At 36.1% G+C, this 21,939-nt stretch overlaps 2 protein-coding genes across 6 annotated transcripts in view; one reads left to right on the forward strand and one right to left on the reverse strand.

Moving 5' to 3' along the window:
• On the forward strand, window positions 1,450–9,774 carry SYCP3 (synaptonemal complex protein 3). Its single transcript, XM_003126677.4, has 9 exons — window positions 1,450–1,870; window positions 2,694–2,830; window positions 3,569–3,635; window positions 3,802–3,836; window positions 6,383–6,500; window positions 7,743–7,842; window positions 8,471–8,569; window positions 9,490–9,594; window positions 9,721–9,774. The coding sequence occupies exons 1-9, from the start codon at window positions 1,602–1,604 to the stop codon at window positions 9,772–9,774; spliced, it is 984 nt and encodes a 327-aa protein (XP_003126725.4). The 5' UTR covers window positions 1,450–1,601.
• CHPT1 (choline phosphotransferase 1) overlaps window positions 9,631–21,939 on the reverse strand; it is a 43,466-nt gene continuing 31,157 nt past the window's right edge. Inside the window, exons 5-9 of one of the 5 annotated variants that reach the window (XR_303599.3) lie at window positions 20,367–20,498; window positions 16,378–16,536; window positions 15,824–15,949; window positions 13,055–13,254; window positions 9,631–9,800 (exon numbers count right to left, since the gene is read on the reverse strand). Coding sequence is in view for 3 of the 5 variants with exons in the window: in XM_013998023.2 (XP_013853477.1) it covers window positions 9,756–9,800; window positions 13,144–13,254; window positions 15,824–15,949; window positions 16,378–16,536; window positions 20,367–20,498 (573 nt within the window). In the remaining 2 variants the exon portion in view is untranslated. Of the gene's footprint in view, window positions 9,801–13,033; window positions 13,255–15,823; window positions 15,950–16,377; window positions 16,537–20,366; window positions 20,499–21,939 lie in introns of all 5 variants that reach the window. The other 4 variants (XM_013998023.2, XR_002344198.1, XM_021092680.1 and 1 more) reach the window with 4 other exon arrangements.

Consider the following 21,939-nt stretch of genomic DNA (forward strand, 5'->3'; position numbering starts at 1 on the left):
GCAACCTCATGGTTCCTAGTCGGATTCGTTAACCACTGCGCCACGACGGGAACTCCTCAATTGGATATTGATATACCAGCAACAATTAGGAAAAAAAATAGAGACAGAATATGTCATTTACAAATAAATCTAATAAAATTATAGAGCCTGCACAGAGAAAAATGTTAACTTTATTGAATGATATTTGAGTTTATTTGGAATAGGAAGACTCAGTTCTCTCCAAATTGATCTATAGATTTAGTGATTCCAATTAAAATTCAGGAGGTTAGTCTTTTTTTTCCCCCCATAGAACTTGGAAAACTGATTTCAAAATTTTACTTGAAAAACAACAGTTCACGAATACACAGGATACTCCCAAAGAAAAAATAAGTGTGAGACTTGCCCTATTAGATGCCAAATCTTTAATAAAATTGGAATGATGAAAACTGGTTTGGGTGCAAGGAAAGGCAAATTGACCAAAGGAGCAAGCTAGAGAAACAGATTCAAAAGCATATAGAAACTTGACAGATGATGTAGCTGTTAAAGGGAAGGCATGGGCTATTCAATAAACTGGTTTCCACAGAGGTGGGGCAGGGGGAAGTAATTGGATCTACCTGTCACCAGGCACAGAAATAAATTCTAGATGAATGAAGACTTAAAAATGAAAAATAAAAACCTTCAAAGTTTTGCATTTTTATGACTTCAGAATAAAAACAAATTTCTTTGAAAAGATACAGAAAACCAGTCATAAATACTAACAACCCTCCGTATATAAAGACCTACAAATCAACAACAAACACATAGCCCAATTGAAAAATGAGCAAGAAATGCAAAAGGATATTTTAAGGAAAAGGAAATGCACATGTCCAATAAGCATAACAGGAGCTTAGTATTATGAGTGATTGGAAAAATAGAAGACCCTAAAGAAATATCAATTTACGCCCACTAAAATGGCAAAATTAAATCTGACTATACCAAGTAATGATGAGTACATTGAACAATGGGACCTCACTCTGTTGGTGGGAGTATAAAATGGAAGCCAATTTGGCATTACATCATCTAGCCTATGAGGGAGCGACTACACACTAGATACTTTGTAAAAACTTTTAGCATAGATGCACCAGATTAGAATATTCATCGTAGCATTGTTTATACAGGAGGTAAACTGAAAATAACTCACATGTCCACAGACAAGAAAATCAATAAATTGTGGAACAGAGGCACAGTGGATTTTACAGCAGTGAAAACGAAAGAACTATGGCTACATGTAATAATCTAGATTCTCTCAGTGACATAACGCTAAGTAAAAAAGGGAGTGGCAGAATATTACACAGAATATGGTACAACTTTTTGTACTTAGGGAAGACAAAACTAGGCAGGGTTGTTTAAGGGGACACATATATGTGGTAACAAAACTTAAAAAATGGGAGGGCCCAATGATTCACATAAAATTCAGCATAATTTTAAAAGCTATCTCTGAATAGGAGATGGGGGGATAGGTCGGAAAGAACATCCTGAGGAGAGTCAGTGGGTTCTGGTAAAATTCCACTTCACAAATTAAGTTGTGTGTTCTTCACGTTTCGTAAATTACATATTCTTTGCCATTTCATTATTAAAATACTATGAAAAACTTAAACTTCCGTTACAAAAATAAACTGGAAGGTGCCTGGCCTCTCAAGTACCAGCCACAAATGGCGCCCCGCAAGGCGCTCTGGGTAGTGGTCTCTTGTGGTCTGTCGCCCACGGGGGCGGAGCCGCAGGGACGCTGCACGCATGCACCCTCCAACCAGCCAATCAGAGACGCCCCTGGGCGAGACGTGGCCGGCTTTTCTCAGGCACGAATTCTGAGTTGCCTCAGAGGAGCGTCGCAGCATCGAAGCGAACACCTCAGGTGAGGCGCCGGGTCGGAGGAGGTGGGAGCGGCGGGGGAAGCCTGTCGGGAGACCTGTAGCTGTGGTTCTCCGCCATTGGGATGTTTTTCAGGCGTGAGGAGGGGAAAGTTTGTCCAGCTAGGGAGTCCCATCCAGGTTATTTGTCCGGTTGGTTGTTCTTGACCAATGAGGTAAATCTTTCCCGCTGGCGCTCCCTGAGGCCTCTGACAGAAATGTGAAGGCGGTGAAGCTGCCTGTGGGCAGGGCCGGGAGCTGGCGAGGGACGGGCGAAAAAGCGCGGGCTGCGCGGTTTGGGACGCGACGCCGGGCGGGTGGACGCGACACCAGTAGGCGAGGAGGGTGGGCCCTCGTTTGCGCGCCCCCAATCCGCAGAAATGATTCCGGGGATCTCAGGGCTTCCTTTCTCTGGTCCTCGAGCCCTGGGTCATGGCAGTCTTAATGAACGTCGTTCTCCGTGACCCAGAAGGCAGAACGTTTTGGTGGCGGGCTCGTGGTCGATCCTGTCAGGAGCTCCGATTTCCCTGTGGGACTGAAAGGCAAAATCTACATTTGCCTCAGTTTAGTCAGGAGCTGGCAGAGTGGGGGCTTCGGCAGGGAACTCGCCATCCCAGCACCGCCCCCCCCCCCCCGCCCCCGGGTTCAGGGCGGCAGCGGCATCTTTTTTGTTAATTTTTGGCCCAGCAAGATAAAAGAAGAGACTCTTAGGATCAGCTAGGATGATCATTATTTGATATCTCTCATTTTTAAATTTTCCAATTCATTTAAACGGTGTCTTTGGATTCAGGTGTTTTTTGTTGTTGTTTTGTTTTTTTTTAAATTTAGAAAAATGGTGCCTTCTGGAAGAAAACATACCGGGAAATCTGGAAAGCCATCCATGGAGGATCAGGTGATAAGACCCTATGACTTTGAGAAAGAAGAAAAAAAAGATCTGAGTGGTTCAGAGGAGGATGTCATTGAAGGTACCATATAGCTCCTGTTATTGGGTAGTGATCATGTCCTGCAGTTCATTTTTGAAACCACCACATTTTAAACTACAGTAGAACTTTGCTTATAGAGCATTTTCATGTACTTCATGCTTCTCATTTGGAGTTAGTGAAACGTATATAGATTTCTCACTTTTGCTTGTCATTATTCCCAAAATGTCTGATAAATTATATGGCTTATTATGACATTAACACAGGAAGACTGGCAAAATTGTTCATATAAAATGGTCCTGGATCCTGACTTAATTCCATCTGACCTGCAGAGAAAGTATTCTATTTATTTATTTTTATTTTATTATTATTATTGTCTTTTTTTTTTTTTTTTTTTTTGCCTTTTCTAGGGCCGCTCCCGGGTCATATGGAGGTTCCCAGGCTAGGGGTCTAATCGGAGCTGTGGCCGCCAGCCTACCCCATAGCACAGCAACGCCAGATCGGAGCCGAGTCTGTGACCTACACCACAGCTCACCGCAAATCGGGATCCTTAACCCACTGAGCGAGGTCAGGGATCGAACTCGCCACCTCATGGTTCCCAATCGGATTCATTAACCACTGAGCCACCACGGGAACTCTGAAAGTATTCTATTTATATGTTTGCTTTAAAAACTTGTCTTAGCAGAAAGCCTAAAATATCTCAAAATTTAGATATTACTCCATTAAAAGTGACCAAAATAGCATACTTAATATCAAATATTTTTCTTTTCATTGTCAATGCAGGGAAGACTCCAATACTTGATAAGCATGGGAAAAAAAGGACTTCTACAGGAATAGTTGAAGATTTGGGGTAATATTCGCAAACGATTTTTGCCTGTTAGATAAAACACTTTAAGAAAAATCTGTTTGGTTGTCCAATGAGTATTGTATGTAGTACAATGAGTGTGTGATATTTCCTCCAAGACAAGAATGATATTTTATGGAAACTTAAAAATTTTTCATGCGATTTTTCGCAGGGGTGAAGTACAGAATATGCTGGAAAGATTTGGAGGTATGTTTTAGGAGATACTTATATATTGAAAATTGTTTTAAACCATGTAACTTGAATAATAGGAGATGATAATCAGTGGACTATGAGACTTATTTAAGGCTATTCTCATATGAACGATTTTGCATGGTATATGTGATCCAGCTTCACAGATTTCCTTACTAATCTTTTCCAATTGTTGATCTGAGAAGTGAGAATGATACTGACAGTGGTCAGGCAGGAACGGTGCTTTTATGTTTTATACATGTGTGAGTTTAATGGATTGTGGAATCATAGAACAAAAGTGGATGGGGAAAAGTATCCTTTTTATGGATCTTCATGGACTAAGTGATACAAACACACATATCTGTATAAGTTGAGTTTTTATTTTCTCAGTTATTTTCAGACATTCCTGTGTTCTTTTCTTTAGGAAGAGCATTATAAATTGATGCCTTTAAAAGTACCTCTTTACTATTTTTACATTATGTGGTTGAGAATTAAAGAATTAGTGAGAGATGTACAATCAGATAAGAAGTTCATAAACTTTAAATTATATGTCAAATATCAGTTATATTTACTGTGTTTAGGGAATAGTATTCTTAAAAGAGTCAATATTTGGTTCTTCTATGGATTCATATAATTGAGTCTTTTTTGAAAGCTTTGCCTTATTTGATAGTAGCAAAATGCTTGTTTTATAATGTCTTAATAAATTTATTATTATTGATGCATATTTGGAGTACAAAGTATTTATGTAATTGTGTAGGTCACCTAATCATGGTTATTGAAAAATAACTGATGGTAGATTCATATACATGTGTTTATGTTTAGCAGAGCATTACTTGAAGTAGTAAAAAATCTTATGAAGTGTGTACTTATGGGTAAAAATGTCCAATAAAAAGCTCCACAAAAGTATTTAAAATAGGGTTCATGAATGAATTTATCTAGATATTTACTTAAATTAAGGTTTTCTATGCTTGGTTGGTCTTTGTCTCTTTTAGTAAAAAAAAAATACTTAAAAGTATCACTGATGGTATTTTAAAAATTTTTCTTATTTTTTGTCTTTAGGTTTTTAAAAAATTACCATTATTAAAGTATAGTGGATTTACAGTGTTTTGTCAAGTTGTTTTACAACAAAATGACCCAATCACACACATTTCCCCATGCTGTTGCATTCCAAATGTGACAATTTGCATCCAGAAAACCTCCCAAATGCCCATCCATCCCACTCCCTCCCCTGCCCCTCTTGGGAACACCAAGTCTGCTCTTCTTGGCCATGATCTGTTTCTGTTTTTTCTTTGTTATTTTTAGATAGGCTTATCTGTTCCATATTTTAGATTCCACAAATAAGTGATATCATACAGTATTTGTCTTTTTCTTTCTTATTTCACTTAGTATGAGAGTCTCTAGTTCCATCCATGTTGCTGCAGATGGCATTATTTTGTTGTTTTTTTAATGGCTGAGTAGTATTTCATTGTATATATATACCATATCCTCTTAATCCATTCATCTGTGTCATTGAACATTTAGATTGTTTGCATGTTTTGGCTATTGTGCATAGTGCTGCTCCGAACATAGGGGTGCAATGTATCTTATATATATACATATATATATGCCCAGCAGTGGAATTGCTGGATCAAATGGTAGCTCTATATTTAGTTTCCTGAGTACCTCCATACTGTTTTCCATAGTGGTTGTACCAGTTTACATTCCCACCAACAGTGAAGCAGGGTACATTTTTCTCCGCACCCTCTCCAGCATTTGTTATTTGTTGACTTGTTAATGATGGCCATTCTGACTGGTGTGAGGTGGTACCTCATTGTAGTATTGATTTTCATTTCTCTAATAATTAGTGATATTGAGCATTTTTTCATATGCCTGTTGGCCATCCGTATGTCTTTGGAGAAATGTCTGTTTAGGTCTTCTGCCCATTTTTCAATTGGGTTGTTTATTTTTTTGTTGTTGAGTTGCATGAGTTGTTTGTATATTTTGGAGATTAGGCCCTTGTCTGTTGCATTGTTGACAAAGATTTTCTCCCATTCTGTGGGTTGTCTTCATTTTTTTAATGGTTAACTTTGCTGTGCCAAAGTGTTTGAGTTTCCTTAAAAAGTCCCATTGGTTTATGTGTGTCTTTATTGCCATTGCTCTAGGATATCCTTTTTTAGATTTTTAAAAAATAGTATTATGTTTTATATAATGTGTTCTAACAATAATTCATCTAAATGTGTTCTTTCAGTTAGAAAGTATTTTATAAATTAAGAAAAATTCCAGCCTTTATTAGTGTTTTCTTATGGAGAAATTAGTCTATTCTTGAGACCTTTTTTTTTTCATTTATTAGCTCTTTTTAATTATCTCTAGTTTGGAAAATCAGAATTGGGATAATAAAAACCAAAAGTTTTTTCTCAGAAACAAAAGCCAAGCAAATAATCTTGATTTTTGATATTATCTCTATTTTAAAATTTGATTTTAAATCTTTCTAAAACTCTTAAACCAGCTGTATCCATATTTATTTATGTGGAAATAAAATAACTTTCTTCCACATTAAATTTAATGAATCTTTATTTTGAACATAGCTGATATTAACAAGGCTCTTCTTGCCAAGAGAAAAAAACTAGAAATGTACACCAAGGCTTCTCTCAAAACCAGTAACCAGAAAATTGAAAATGTTTGGAAAACCCAGCAAGAGCAAAGGTAAGGTTGTTCATTTTTTTCACTGCCACAACATTTGTATCATTCCTTAGTATTCATTGGTACAAATTATGAAAAGTACTATCATTTATTGGGGTTTCTAGTAAGAAATATATTTGGCTTGATTTTCCTCTAGGTCCTTTAGTCCTATAACCTCATTCCTTCATAGACTTGAGATATATTTCCTAGAAATCAATAAAGATGACTTTTTCCCCTTTTAAATAACAATTGAGTTTTTGCAAGTAATTTATATTCATTCTAGAAATATACTAGCTGGATAAAAAGTGTTATTTAAAGCATTGGTCTCAATGATAGTTAACTGTTTAACAATGTAGAAAAGGGTCTTATGTATTATAATCCATTTGTATATTTTAGCTCAGTTAACTTTTGTACAAAATCAGTGTGCCAAAATGGGGAAAAATTGAGATATTTCTATTTTAAATACAAATATAATAAGTATAATAGCTTCACTGGATCTATAATAACTTATATTCAGTAGGAGAAAATGAAAAATAACTTGCTTGGAGATCAAACAAACTTTTCTGGGAGTTCCCATTGTGGCTTAGCAGGTTAAGAACCCAACATAGTGTCCATGAAGGTATGGGTTCAATCCCTGGTCTTGATTAGTAGCTTAAAAACCCAGCATTGCTGAGAGTTCTCTTCGTGGCGCAGTGGTTAACGAATCCAACTAGGAACCATGAGGTTGTGGGTTCAATCCCTGCCCTTGCTCAGTGGGTTAAGGATCCGGTATTGCTGTGAGCTGTGGTGTAGGTCTCAGACGTGGATAAATAAGTAAAAATCCTGCATTGCTGCAAGCTGAGGCATAGGTCTAGATTGCAGATGTGGATCTGGTGTCAGTGTAGCTGTGGTGAGGGCTTCAGCTGCAGCTCTGATTCAACCCCTAGCCTGGGAACTTCTGTATGTTGTAGGTATGGTTGTAAAAAGAAAGAAAAAAAAAAAAAAAAACACCAAAAAAAAACTATCCCCCAAGAAACCAAACATACTTTTCTGGAACATGTATATATACAATAAAACTTTTCTAGTTTTTAAGAGCTAAAGCACATGAGAGGTCTTTTCTGTTAGGAAAACAAATACCCCTGGAATCAGCAAAAAATCATAATTTTACTTGACATCTGAAAGTTTGCTATTATTGCCTTTTATAATAGTATAAATTATATCAAATATTGTTTTTAAAGTTTTTTTCATATTGATATGAAATATAGCTGTATTCATTATGTTTTATAGGCAGAAGCTTAACCAGGAGTATTCTCAGCAGTTTCTGACTTTGTTTCAGCAGTGGGATATAGATGTGCAGAAAGCTGAAGAACAAGAAGAAAAACTAGCTGTTAGTATCATGCTTAACTTTATAATTTATCATTACTGTCAAGTAGGAATGGAGAACCTAGAACTGTAGCACACCCAGGGAACTCAGCCAGGTTCCATTACCCCTTGCTGTCTGTGAGTTTGGTTCTGCTGAATGGTAAAACAGAAGTATAGGCACATACCATACTCATAAAAGCTGTGTTGGTCTTTGCTTCCTATCTAACACGTTAATATGAAGTTTGTTATTAATACCATGTAGAAGTTACAGTTATTAGTAATGACAAAATCTAGGGTATGAGTATGTAAGTGGATAGCTAAAGTAGGGTGAAAGATGAAAATCATTGGTGGAAAACAAGCCAAGAAACTGAAAGCCCAGTATTATTGGAAGGATCATCTGTGTTGACACTGAAAGCACCAAAAATTAAGACATGTTTTGAGTGTTGTTGAGATTCCTTACTCAGTGAACTGGTAGGATTATTATATTATTGTTGTATATAAGTGATGAACACATTATCTAACCTCAGTCATAATAGTTATTAAAACAAAATCTTAAAAATAGTAATTTAAAAACTATTCCTTTGAAGTTTAATGAATTATTTTTTGCTAATTTTCACCCAATTGTTATTTATCACATATTTTTTCTTTTATAGAATATGTTTCGCCAGCAACAAAAAGTTTTTCAACAGTCTAGAATTGTTCAGAGCCAGAGACTGAAAACAATCCGACAGTTATATGAGCAGTTCATAAAGGTTTGTTATATTAATACATTTCTTATAATTTCTATGTGGAAGTAGTAGATAATTTTTTCCTAAGTTTAAGGGGAAAACATTTTACTTACACATTTTAAATTCTTAACTATTTTCCATTTTGAATTCATTGTTTTTAAGTGCCAAATGCTAATAAGTGTTACCACTTAGTGTAGGACTTTAGTACTGATATTTGACTCCTCAATCTCCCTTATTCTTCACATCCACACTACTGCCCTAGTTAAGAACCTCATCATTCTTTGCTTATGATATTAAAACTCTTAACTGATTTCTCTGTTCTCCAACTCATCCTTCATGAGTCTGCCGTATTATCTTCCTAAAATGGTGTATCTCTTCCCTTCTGAAAAACTGACAGCATCTCATTCTAAATGTTAGGTATGGAAACACCCCCCGCCCCACACACACACATATAATCCTCTTTTTATGTTTCAGTTACTACATTCATCCATTAGTGCCATCCCTCTACAAAACTGCTTTCTCTGAACTCACTTTGCATTTTCATGCTTCTGATTATGCTCTTGCCTTAGAATACTTTTAACTCCTTTTTCCTTACCTGTAAGAGTCCTATTCTTTTGCTAATTAAACTGGAATCAATCCCCATTTTCTACTGCAAAGCTGCAGCAAGTTCTGTTTCTATTCCTATTATAAAATTCTGTTGTTTGTTTCTTTCAATGAGAACGTACACTATTGTACCTCCTTTAATAATATTTGACTCATGTCTGACATTTTTTTATTCCTTCAGTGAATAGTTTGGTTTTCTGTATTACTTAGAATATTTTTATCTGAAATAATATATAATATTTGAATATTAAAAATTTCCTACTTTTGAAAATTAATTGTATAAGTTTGAACCTGGGGTGAAAAGTGGTGATTTCTAACTGAACTAGCCTTTTGTGTTTTAGAGTATGGAGGACTTAGAGAAGAATCATGATAATCTACTTACTGGTGCACAGAATGAACTTAGAAAAGAAATGGCTATGTTGCAAAAAAAAATTATGATGGAAACTGTAAGTTATATTTAAAATTGAAAAAATAAAGATTAATATAAGCAGTGAAATATTTTATTTGCTGAAATATGTATAACACTTATCTAAAAATTAAACAAATGTTTAATATCTCCTTTCATGTAACAGCAGCAGCAAGAGATGGCAAGTGTTCGAAAGTCTCTTCAATCCATGTTATTCTGATGACTCTTTGAAGGAAGAACTTGAACCTAAGTAATATGATACAATTATAACATTAGCTAGGAGGCATGTCAGTCTTCAGCATGGTTTAAAATTTCAGTTTAAAATATTACATTGTATTGATCATTAGCTTAATAAGTACATGACCTCTCTTTTTGTTAATCTCCAAATAAAATATGAAGTTAGGTGAGTAGGAGCAATTCCTAAATTACATGTACCACCAATCTTCCAACTCTTTAATAGTGCATTGTTCTAATACTTGTCACTTAACTTACAGCAATAAAGATGATTTAATTTCAAGTTTTGGCTTCAGAGTATTGGTATCACTTCCAAAAGGTAGAAAGCACAAGTATATAGATGGTTAATGTTACTCTTCTCTAAGAAAAAAATACCAAATCTATTTTATATGTACATCCTTTTGCACATATTCATTAAGTTACACAGCCAATTCTAATGAAAAGATTTCAAAAGAAAATATATTCTATTGACTTATCAAATTTATTAAAAGCAACTTGTTTCCATTCTGGAATAAATTAAACTGCTAAAAACCATTAACACAACCAAACAAGATCTAAAAATATCAATATTAAGGCATGGATTTGTGAATGTCATTTCCACAAAGACATCAAAATGCCATTTAATTGGGTTTGGTCCACAATTAAATGACGCATGCCCTTAGTAATGATTTAGAGCATATCATTAATATACCTATTTATTTATTATTTCTTTGCATGGCCGCACCTGCAGCATATGAAGTTCCCAGGCGAGGGGTAAACTCTGAGCTGCAGCTGCAGGTCTATACCACAGCCACAGCAACATGGGATCTGAGCTGCATCTGCAGGCTTGACTGAAGCTTGCAGCAACACCAGTTCCTCAACACACCGAGTGAGGCTAGGGGTTGAACCTCCATCCTTAGGGGCACTGTGTCAGGTTCTTAACCCACTGAGCCACAATAGGAACTCCCCTAATTATTTATGGTTTAAGTACTTCATATCTGTCTTTAAATTACCTAGATTGCTTTTTCAGTTTTAATATTCAGTAAATATATGGAAGTTATTAATATTCATTTCCAAACTTGAACAATTAATTCTTACACCCTTTTAAAATGTTAATTTTTAAACAAAAACATATGAAATACTTGATTTAATAAATGTTAAATTGTTTTTGAAATAAGTTTGAAATTTCTGAGTTAAACTTACTATTTTTACTGAAACTACTTTCACTGAATCATTCAAAACAAAAAAATATGCTTAATAAGAGAGAAGAGTGACTTTCTCCTTTTTTTCCATATTTAAAATTCTAGTTTTTGTCCCACAACCCACCCTAATTTTAGCTTTAGGTTTTCCAAGTTTTAAAAAACAAATCCTTATAGATTCTCTATTTCTAACAGTAATAACATACAGGGAGAAATCAGTTCTCTACCATTAACAAATATCTGACATTAAAGGGACAGTTTACCTCCTCAATTGTTGCATTTTGTAAAGGATTTCCCTTTTAACCCAAAATACACGTTGGACTATAAATCTTAAGTACCATTCAAATTAAAAAGTCATATTGAATTTATCAGTTGTTTCGGAGGCAAAATATGTACCTCCAGAGTATTTTCTGTATACTTAATTCACATAAGTACATATTTTTCCTTTTAAGGAATATCAGCTTTCACTTTTTAAAATACATCTTTTACTTGCTTAAGATACTAGTACATGTTCATTACTCCTTTAAAAAATTATTTCATCATATGGTTTATGGTCTACAGAACTACTGGATAAAATTACATACAGGTAAGATGGGAATCTGAGGATCTGGGTCACCAAAGATCTTTGTGATAGTTCTGTTACTCATAATGAGCAATGTAAGTACTTTGAAGTGAGAGTGGAAAGATAAGAATCAGGAAATGGAGTTCCCATTGTGGCACAGCAGAAACGAATCTGACTAGGAACCACGAGGTTGCGGGTCTGATCCCTGGCCTCAATTAGTGGGTTAAGGATCTGGCATTGCCATGAGCTGTGGTGTAGCTCGCAGACACAGCTCAGATCCTGCATGGCTGTGGCTGTGGCCAGCAGCTGTAACTCTGATTTGACCCCTAGCCTGGGAACCTCCATATGCTGTGGGTATGGTCCTGAAAAGCAAAAAAAAAAAAAAGGACATAATATACTTAGTGGTTGAATGACATAGTTATTTTATTCCCCTTTTACCTCAAATGAGTCAAAGTATACTTGAAATAGCTTTAGCTGATACTCTAAAGGGAAGATATTTTTGCCATGTTTTCATAAATTACTAATTTTCTTATATATCAATTGTGCTTTAGCTACTGTTATTTTGCACAAAAGGAAATGTTTAATGTCCACTTTTTTGTGACAATGAAATTTTAACTCAATATCAGGGAACAAGCTACTCTCACTATATTCTTTTTTTTTTTTTTTTTTTTTTTTGTCTTTTTGTCGTTGTTGTTGCTATTTCTTGGGCCGCTCCCGCGGCATATGGAGGTTCCCAGGCTAGGGGTTGAATCGGAGCTGTAGCCACCGGCCTACGCCAGAGGCACAGCAACGCAGGATCCGAGCCGCATCTGCAACCTACACCACAGCTCATGGCAACGCCGGATCGTTAACCCACTGAGCAAGGGCAGGGATTGAACCCGCAACCTCATGGTTCCTAGTCGGATTCGTTAACCACTGCGCCACGACGGGAACTCCTACTCTCACTATATTCTAAAGTGGTGAAGACAAATTCCTTTTACTAACCACAAATTACAGAAAATCCGAGTAGCCCCTTTTAAATTCTAACTGGTATACTAAAGCAAGTATTTCCTTTTATACACCAGTAATTAACATACTTCTTTTGAAAGTGGCTAATAAAAAATTTAGAACATCATTTGACTTAATAATTACATTATTACAATCCATACACTTATGCAATATTATGAACTCACTTGTCAATTTTTAGCAATCAAAGTAGGCATTACCCTCAAGATGACTAAAATCCTTTAAGTCCTGAATTTTTATGTAATTCTTTGGCAGAGAAAATCCCATGTGTTTCATAAGGATTTCTGAGACAAAGAGATTGCTCTTTAGAACTAGAGTTGTTCAGTTTCTTATTCTTAGAAAATTGAAATTTCTTTGTTTGGTTTTGTTTCCAATTAATTTATAGATTGTATTACTCTCATAATACCTGTGATCAAAAATGTTGATAGACAATGAGGGCTCTGCAACTGAAATAGACATAATGGAATCTATAGGACTTAATGTTTTATATAAAATATAACCTTATTTGATAGTATACTAGCCTCCTGCAAAGGGGAATTTCCTTCACTCATAGGTTCCCCTAACTGCTTCTCCTCTTTTCCTTGGGCTATTAGTCAATATGCTTGTGAACCTGTTCAGGTGCTTGATGACATGAAGTCTTGAAGATACTTAGATGAAGATGTCTTGAAATTTGCAGGCATAAAGCACTAAAGTACCTTATCATATCAAGTGAAGAAATGACCTTTAGAAACAAAAAAAGAAAATATAAAATGGGTTATAGTCTGTCTTTTCTGAAGTAACATCTATTTTTCTGTCCCCACCTCCTAATCTTAAACTTTAACCAAAAATTCTTCACTGAAAATATTAACATTTTATAGTTCATATTTGGACCTCACTATAGATCTGTAGACTATGCAGGGTATCTCACAGTTATAGAAACTGAGGCTCAGAGTGGCAAAAGGCCTAGACTAAAATATAAAAGCTGGACAACAACAGAACAAGTCTTTTGACTCCACATTCTTTCAATTTCCTGCTCTGTAACAAACCAACAAATTTTCTATTAGAAGGGACTGTCAGTTTTTATAATGAAATCATTCCATCACATAATTTTCTTGTTCCTTATACCTTTGAGAATAGTTATGAGAAAGTAAAGGTCTAGAAGAGACACCATAGTTGAGGGGAAGCACATGCAAAATTACGTTCTTTACAACATTAAGAAGGAAGCACATTACTTAAAAACATTTCCAGACATTGGAAAAGTTTGGTCAGAAAAGAAGAGCCTTGCAGCTCTGCCAATGGAGAGGGAATTCTCACCCATGATGGCAAAAATCTCCTTGTCATTTACCTGAAAAACTCCACCTGACCCTTTTCTCTCTGAAGCAAGAATCTTTTCCTTAAGGATGCCAAAGGGCACAGGATGTGTATTCTGGTCCACATAGAGTTTTTGTTTGTTTTTAACTGTGGTCCATCCACAAAGCATTTTAAAGCAAAACTGAATTTGATTTCCTCACCATAATCTTCTCTACATAACCTGATGTAAAACCAGACCCGCTCACTCATTACAAATTAGGTGCTTGAGGAGTTCCCGTCGTGGCACAGTGGAAACGAATCCAACTAGGAACCATGAGGTTGAGGGTTTGGTTCCTGGCCTTGCTCAGTGGGTTAAGGATCCAGTATTGCCGTGAGCTGTGGTGTAGGTCGCAGATGTGGCTCAGATCTGGCGTTGCTGTGGTGTAGGCTGGCAGGTACAGTTCCAACTGGACCCCTAGCTTGGGAAACTCCATATGCCACAGGGGCGGCCCTAAAAAAAAAAAAAATAAAATCAGGTGCTTGAATTTTTAACACTTGATATTTTAATTATGTTAATTCTATTTAGTAATACTTGAGTTCACCAAAAGAAACCCTAGACTGAATTTTCGGGTATTTTGAATAATCACTCCGTATTTCTTAAATTTTGGTTGTTTTGGAGCCCTAACAATATTTATAGTGGACAGCCAATTAAAAAAATTATTCTGATTTTCAAACACTTTTTAGAATATTGCCTGAGAGACTTTCAAGGATTAAGATTTACATCTTACCCCCATTTGAAGAATGGAAGACTTCTGAAATGACATTATTAATTTACTCTGAAAAAAGTATAATACTATAGAATCTAGTATAAAGGGTGATCAAATGTACCCCAGTCCATACACAGATCTTTTTTTTTTTTTTTTGAAAATACTTCTATCTAACAAATAGTGTGAAATTAACAAAAGGTTAACCAGGCCAGTAGGAGTGCACTTTAATTTGTTTTTGTATATCATAATTTGATGAAGGCCAGTGAGGTATGGAGGTAGGGGAAAAATATAGCAAAATTGTCCAGAACTACCATTAACTGAAGACCAACCATACAGATAATACCTCAATAAAATAATTTAATAGTGTCTCCTTTATTCTCTTATGTGATTAAAGTGTTACCAACAATGATTTTCTTTTCTTCAGATGGCTAAAGCTCTCTTAAGTACCATAAGTCTATATTTTATAATAATTCTGAATAGAAATTAATATATGCATTATCCACATTATTTTCTTAAGCAGGATGCAGTCAATCAGAATTTAATTTGCTTGATAAGTCATTATTATTCATAAATTTTGCACTATCCTCAAATGCATACAGATACGTAGGGTTTCTTCTAGCACAAAACGGTCCCAGATTCCTGTACTTGGTAGTGCTGTCTGTTCTGTTTCCTCAGTATTAGCTGACAGCTCTTGATACAACAGTGCTCACATTTGCTAACACCAACTCCACTTAATTTATCTGTAATCTGCTAAAAGCTTGGAATAATTCTAACAAGATGGATTAAATACAAGTCAGACATATCACTCTCTGGTAGTCCTTTGCCAGGGAGTGAAATGATTGCAGACTTTTTTTTTTTTTGCACCCGCAGCATGTAGAAGTTCCCAGGCCAGGGAATAAACCAGGCCATAGCAGTGACTCAAGTCACAGCAGTAACAACACCAGATCTTTAACCCACTAAGCCACCAGGGAACTCCTGATTTTTGACATCTTTGTACTGTTTTTTGGTAGTTTTTTAAAGTTACAGAGTTGTGTTTTTAGGGATTTAGGTTGTTGGAAACCTGATCTCCAGATATATGAGCCATTTCCAAACACAATATAAAGCAAGCTTTAAAGAAGTAATTTTAAATGTTCAGAAACACTGTATAGATTAAAAGTAAAGACTATCTGCTATCTCACTCAAAGGACTCTTAAGCATAGTATTATCTGACATTTGTTAAAAATAAATAGCAACCTTAGGAAAAAAAGCACTTACCATTGCTATCCACAGAACAATATATTCGTCTACAAAATTATTAAAGTACTGGTCTAAAAATAAAAGACCTGGGCCCAAAAAGACACTGTCTTGAAGATACAGTTCACTTTTGGTCATGTGTGCTATCTATAAAAATATAAAAGAAAATAATTTCACTATTAAATTTTAAATGTTTTAGCTTTTATTTTCAGGATAGAATTAACTATAATTTATTACTAAGACAAATAAGGATAAAGAGACCATTTAATTTCACATTTGATATGGGAATACTGACTAAAATTTCTCAAATTCATGACTGCGAAGCTTATTAAAGTTTCCAATATTTAAATTCCTTGATTATCAGAAAATTATAATTGATAATAACTGCTAAACATTAAAAGAACTTATTATACAGTAAATAGTCTCTCTGAACAGTATTACTTGGAGCACAATACCTAACTTTACTGTGATGATAAGACTACAGAAAACTTAACCATTGTATGAAATAGTTTCCAGCTTTGTATCTGAAGAATAAATACATTATTTATACCATGAATCATAAAATAATTTCTTACCACCAATTTTTGTGAGACTTTAGCAAAGACACATCCGAACATTAGAGTATAAAGACAAGGATGCTTTTCAAACAAATTAGTTGCTGACTTTTTATAGATCATTATTGCCAGTATAATAATTATTCCTATGTGGAGTCCAGGCGACAAGACACTGGTGCCCTAAGGGATAAAGCAGAAAATCAGCACATTTTATTTTACTTTATTTAAAATTTTTTTAATCTTATATTGGGGTATAGTTGATTTACAATGTTGTGATAGTTTTAGGTATATAGCAAAGTGATTCAGCTATACATATACATGTATTCATTCTTTTTCAGATTCTTTTCCCATATAGATTACGATAGACTATTGATTAGTGTTCCCTGTGCTGTACAGTCTGTCCTTGTTGATCACCTATTTTATATATAGTAGCATGTACATGTTAATTTATCCTCCCCACCACCTTTCCCTTTGTTAACCGTAAGTTTGTTTTCTAAGTCTGCAGCACATTTCAATAATGCATTTATTACAATGCAGATATTTTCTAAGCATCTATTTTGTGTAAGGAACTAGAGACCCAAAGAGTATGATGTAGTGTATGGCCTCAAGGAGTGTACAGACCTCAGCCATGCTTTTCAAACTTCCACAGAACCCTCGGGTTACAAAGAGGTAATACAGTGCCACAGATGTTTGATTCCAGTTTTATATGAACACACATATTAAACTAATAAACACTAAAAGATAACAATGTGATTTATTCTATACCAAGTTTTACTATGCTGAAGGCCATCAACATTTTGATTGCCAAGTTAACATTTTTTTGGGCAGATACTGAAATAAAGCTTAACCTGCCTTTTTTACACTTTAACTTAATCAGTGGTTAGAAGAAGTTTAATTCTACCCTGGTCTCTCTCTATTCCAACATCCCATGCCCACCCCTGCCTTCAGGGGTGGGCGCAAATGCTCTCTTATGTAATACTGTACAATCCAACCCATTACATTTTTATCTATGTGAATCAGGATTATCTTAGCACTGCTGATCCTGAAAAAAAATAATGAAATAAATTTGACATTAAAGCTTACTAAATACATAACCATCAATTTAAATGTATCCATTAAAATAGCCTTATTCTTGTTAAGTTTATATGTTATAAATAAGAACTTACTATAAAACTACATTAAAATATTGTAAATATTATAAAATTATAATAAAACACTATCTATAATAAGTTATAAAAATTCAGACCATTAAACTTAGTGCTTTTATCTGTATATGGTTCTGTAAATTATATTCAAGGAAATCTGCTGCTGAAGAAAAAATTGGACCACCAGAGTTCCCAGTGGTGCAATGGGATCAGTGGAACCTCTGCAGCACCAGGATGCAGATTTGATCCCTGGCCAGGCATAGTGGGTTAAAGGATCTGGCGTCGCCACAGCTGCAGCGAGGGTTGCAACTGTGGCTTGGATCTGATCCCTGGCCTGAGAACTCCATATGCTATGGGGCGTCCAAAAAAGAAAAAAAAAAAATTGGACCACCACCAGTTTAAGAGTTTGAAATCAACCACTTCTTAGACATAGTGTTTTATTTCTTGTCTTCCTTCAAACATTTAATCTAATATTTCTTATTAAAGTATTCTCTAAAGTAGGAGTTCCCATAATGGCGCAGCAGAAACTAATCCAACTAGGAACCATGAGGTTGCGGGTTCGATCCCTGGCCTCGCTCAGTGGGTTAAGGATCCAGCGTTGCCGTGACCTGTGGCCTGTGGTGTAGATTGCAGATGTCGCTCGGATCTGGCGTTGCTGTGGCTGTGGTATAGGCCGGTGGCTACAGCTCCGATTAGACCCCTAGCCTGGGAACCTCCATATGCCGCAGGTGCGGCCCTAAAAAGCATAAAAAAAAAAAAAGTATTCTCTAAAGTAGACATTGATTCTCATTAAATCTTATCACCTTTTAGTGGAACTCGTGTTCCAATAGAGCTCTATTTTATCATCCATGGTCAAGCAACAAGTATTCTTAAGCCCTTTACACAGTGTACTCTTAACATTTCTAAAACAATTCTGAGGTCAAGTGACAAACACCTCAAAATAATAATAAATTAATTTTTCCAAATATAACAGAACTCATGCATCTAAATGATTTTTATACTTCTCCTTTGAAATACATATATATTCATAAAGATTGATAATTATGTGGATTCCTTTGAAACTGTCTTGAGAACCAATTTATAAGTCTTTTAAGAGAATGAGACTTTTTTTTTTTTGTCTTTTTGCTATTTCTTTGGACCGCTCCCGCGGCATACGGAGGTTCCCAGGCTAGGGATCGAATCGGAGCTGTAGTCGCCAGCCTACGCCAGAGCCACAGCAACGCGGGATCCCAGCCGTGTCTGCAACCTACACCACAGCTCACGGCAACGCCGGATCGTTAACCCACTGAGCAAGGGCAGGGACCGAACCCGCAACCTCATGGTTCCTAGTCGGATTCGTTAACCACTGCGCCACGATGGGAACTCCGAGAATGAGACTTTTTAAAAATAAAAACGCTGTATTTCATGTTTTCAATCCTTTTATTTATTAGATCTGGCTCCAAATGACTTTGCTTTTTCTCAAAATCAAACCCACCCTTTAAAGGACAGAAATTTTGAACTATAGTACTGAGGAAATTAAAGAGAATGAGCTTAAAGGTAGTCCATCAATGTTTTGATAGAAGATGGCATCACTGGAATAAGTACACATCTTCTTATGTTCAACTACCTTAAAGATGACAATGTTTTTTTTTAAATAGACATTTTTTTTTTAATTTAATTTTATTTTTTTTGTCTTTTGTCTTTTTTGTTGTTGTTGTTGCTATTTCTTGGGCCGCTCCCGCGGCATATGGAGGTTCCCAGGCTAGGGGTTGAATCGGAGCTGTAGCCACCGGCCTACGCCAGAGCCACAGCAACTCGGGATCCGAGCCGCGTCTGTAACCTACACCACAGCTCATGGCAACGCCGGATCGTTAACCCACTGAGCAAGGGCAGGGATTGAACCCGCAACCTCATGGTTCCTAGTCGGATTCGTTAACCACTGCGCCACGACGGGAACTCCTAAATAGACATTTTATTATATTTGTTTAAAAACTGGGCAGAATTCCTTTCTGCCTCTTTCCTGTGTATTGAACAAGTTTTAAAAAACAAATATGAATAACTACAAAAGAATTATAGCATGAGCAAACTGTAAGGAACACAAATACAGGGTGTACCCACTCAACTTAAGAATTGAGGTGAAGGAGTTCCCATCATGGCACAGCGGAAACGAATCTGACTAGGAACCATGAGGCTGCAGGTTTGATCCCTGGCCTTGCTCAGTGGGTTAAGAATCCAGTGTTGCCATGAGCTGTGGTGTAGGTTGCAGACTCGGCTCGGATCTGGCATTGCTGTGGCTGTGGTTGTGGCTGTGTCCGGCAGGTACAGCTCCGATTGGACCCCTAGCCTGGGAACCTCCATATGCCGTAGGGGCAGCCCTAAAAAGACAAAAGATAATAAAAGAATTGAGGTGAAAAATTTTACCTTTTAAAATATTAGAATACTAAAAAAAATTTCAGTGAAATTTCAATAAAATTTACTCCATGAGTAATAAATTGTCCCATATGTGAAACCATGACCTTTGGCAGCTTTCCTGACATTCAATCAGGAACTCATTCTCTATGCCTCCTCCCCTCCCCTATTAGGTCAAGGCACAACGTGCCAGAAAACATGGCAACTCTTAATTCTGTACAGTAATGAAACAGTGAGTGATTAAATGGTATGTCCTTACTTGGATAAAGGCTGTAGAAAGAGGAAAAATGCTTTAAAAATCAATCTAAATTGCTATAAAAATGCTTTTGTATTATGTACCTAAAAAGAATTCTTTAAGATATTCAGTTTCCTTCTCCCGTCTTGAACTATCGTCATATTTTTAGTATCTCTGTAGCTGGGTGATAAGAAAACTTATCATAAAATTAATGCAGAATGATGATGAAATGAGTGTCTTACTGCTATTGTGGATCCATTCTTGCCCACACCGCCATGGAGGATAACATGGAAATAATTCGAACAGGAAAATATTGCTCCACCTACTACTCCAAGAACTGGTAAGATCTTCAGTTTTATTTCTAGGATGGGTATCTTTAGGGGTAAAGGAAAGAAACACGTCATTAGGAAAAAAGAATTTATTTTCCTATTAAATAGTAAAGAAACATTATGATATGGCCCTGTACTATCCTTTTTCTTAGATACTAAAAAAAAAAAAGCTATCCTTTTTCTTATAATCAAACCTTAGCTTCTGGACTATAACGCGAAGTATTTTTTCTTTTAACGGTTTTATCTATTAAGTGAAAAATGAATCTATCAAATCCAGCCAAGGCGGCTTAAATAACTGTGATGAAGTATTTCATCCCACAAGCCTTCATCTGATTTAAAGGAAACATGAAAAAGGATAGTTCACTTGAATTTAGTGCCTCTAAAAGGCAGCACCGCAGGAAAGTCAGACACCATGATCTGCATCATGAATGTGACAAATATCACAGTGTGCGTGCATGCAAGAATTTTGTGTAGTTAATATCCAGGATTAAATCTCTAGCAGTATATTTACCTGTTGGTCAATTGCTGTTCAAGAAAACTTCCAAGGGCAGCAAAGGATTTAAAAAACAGTAACAATGAATTGCCAAAAGCTGTAGGCTACTGTGTTTTGAAAATACACTTTGAAATACTGTACCAAGATTTGTGGAAACTACAGATTAACAATTAAATTTATAAAATCTATATCTAAAATAAGGATTCTTATTGGTGAGAATAAGCAAGTATGCTTTCTTCTTACGGTATTGCCAAAACATTGAGTGAAATGATTTTAAGATGAAATTCTTCCTCAGTATAACTAAATCAGAATTCCATATTTAAGACAACCACATATGACAAGGACCACAGCTACCTAACTGCCTCTAGGTCTATATTCACCTTCTCATGGGTACTGGCTGAACAGCTACCATGAAAAACACCCTGCAACCCTCTAGTATATTTTTAGAGGCCTACAGTAGCATGTCCTTGACTCTATTTTTTATTCTTACATGATGAGAAGGAAGATGAATGTCTCAGGGAATGTTCCTCTACCTAAAAATATGCTTATGCTCAGAATTCCTATTGTGGCTCAATGGGTTAAGGATCCGACAATGTCTCTGTGAGGATGAGGGTTTGATCCCTGGCCTCACTCAGTGGGTTAAGGATCTGGTGTTGCCGCAAGCTACAGTGTAGGTTGCAGATGCAGCTTGGATCCGGTGTTATCGTGGCTGTGGCATAAGCCTCAACTGCAGCTCTGATTGACCCCTGGCTCGGGAACTTCCATATAATGAAGGTGCAACTGTAAAAAGAAAAAAAAGTGGTATTCTGTAAAAATAAAATAAAATAATTGCTGGAGTTCCCGCTGTGGCTCAGTGGTTAACGAATCCAACTAGGAACCATGAGGTTTCGAGTTCAATCCCTGGCCTTGCTCAGTGGGTTAAGGATCTGGCGTTGCAGTGAGCTGTGGTGAAGGTCAAAGATGAGGCTTGGATCCTGCACTGCTGTGGCTGTG

The sequence above is a fragment of the Sus scrofa genome, chromosome 5, assembly GCF_000003025.6.
Source record: "Sus scrofa isolate TJ Tabasco breed Duroc chromosome 5, Sscrofa11.1, whole genome shotgun sequence".
Taxonomy (NCBI): domain Eukaryota; kingdom Metazoa; phylum Chordata; class Mammalia; order Artiodactyla; family Suidae; genus Sus; species Sus scrofa.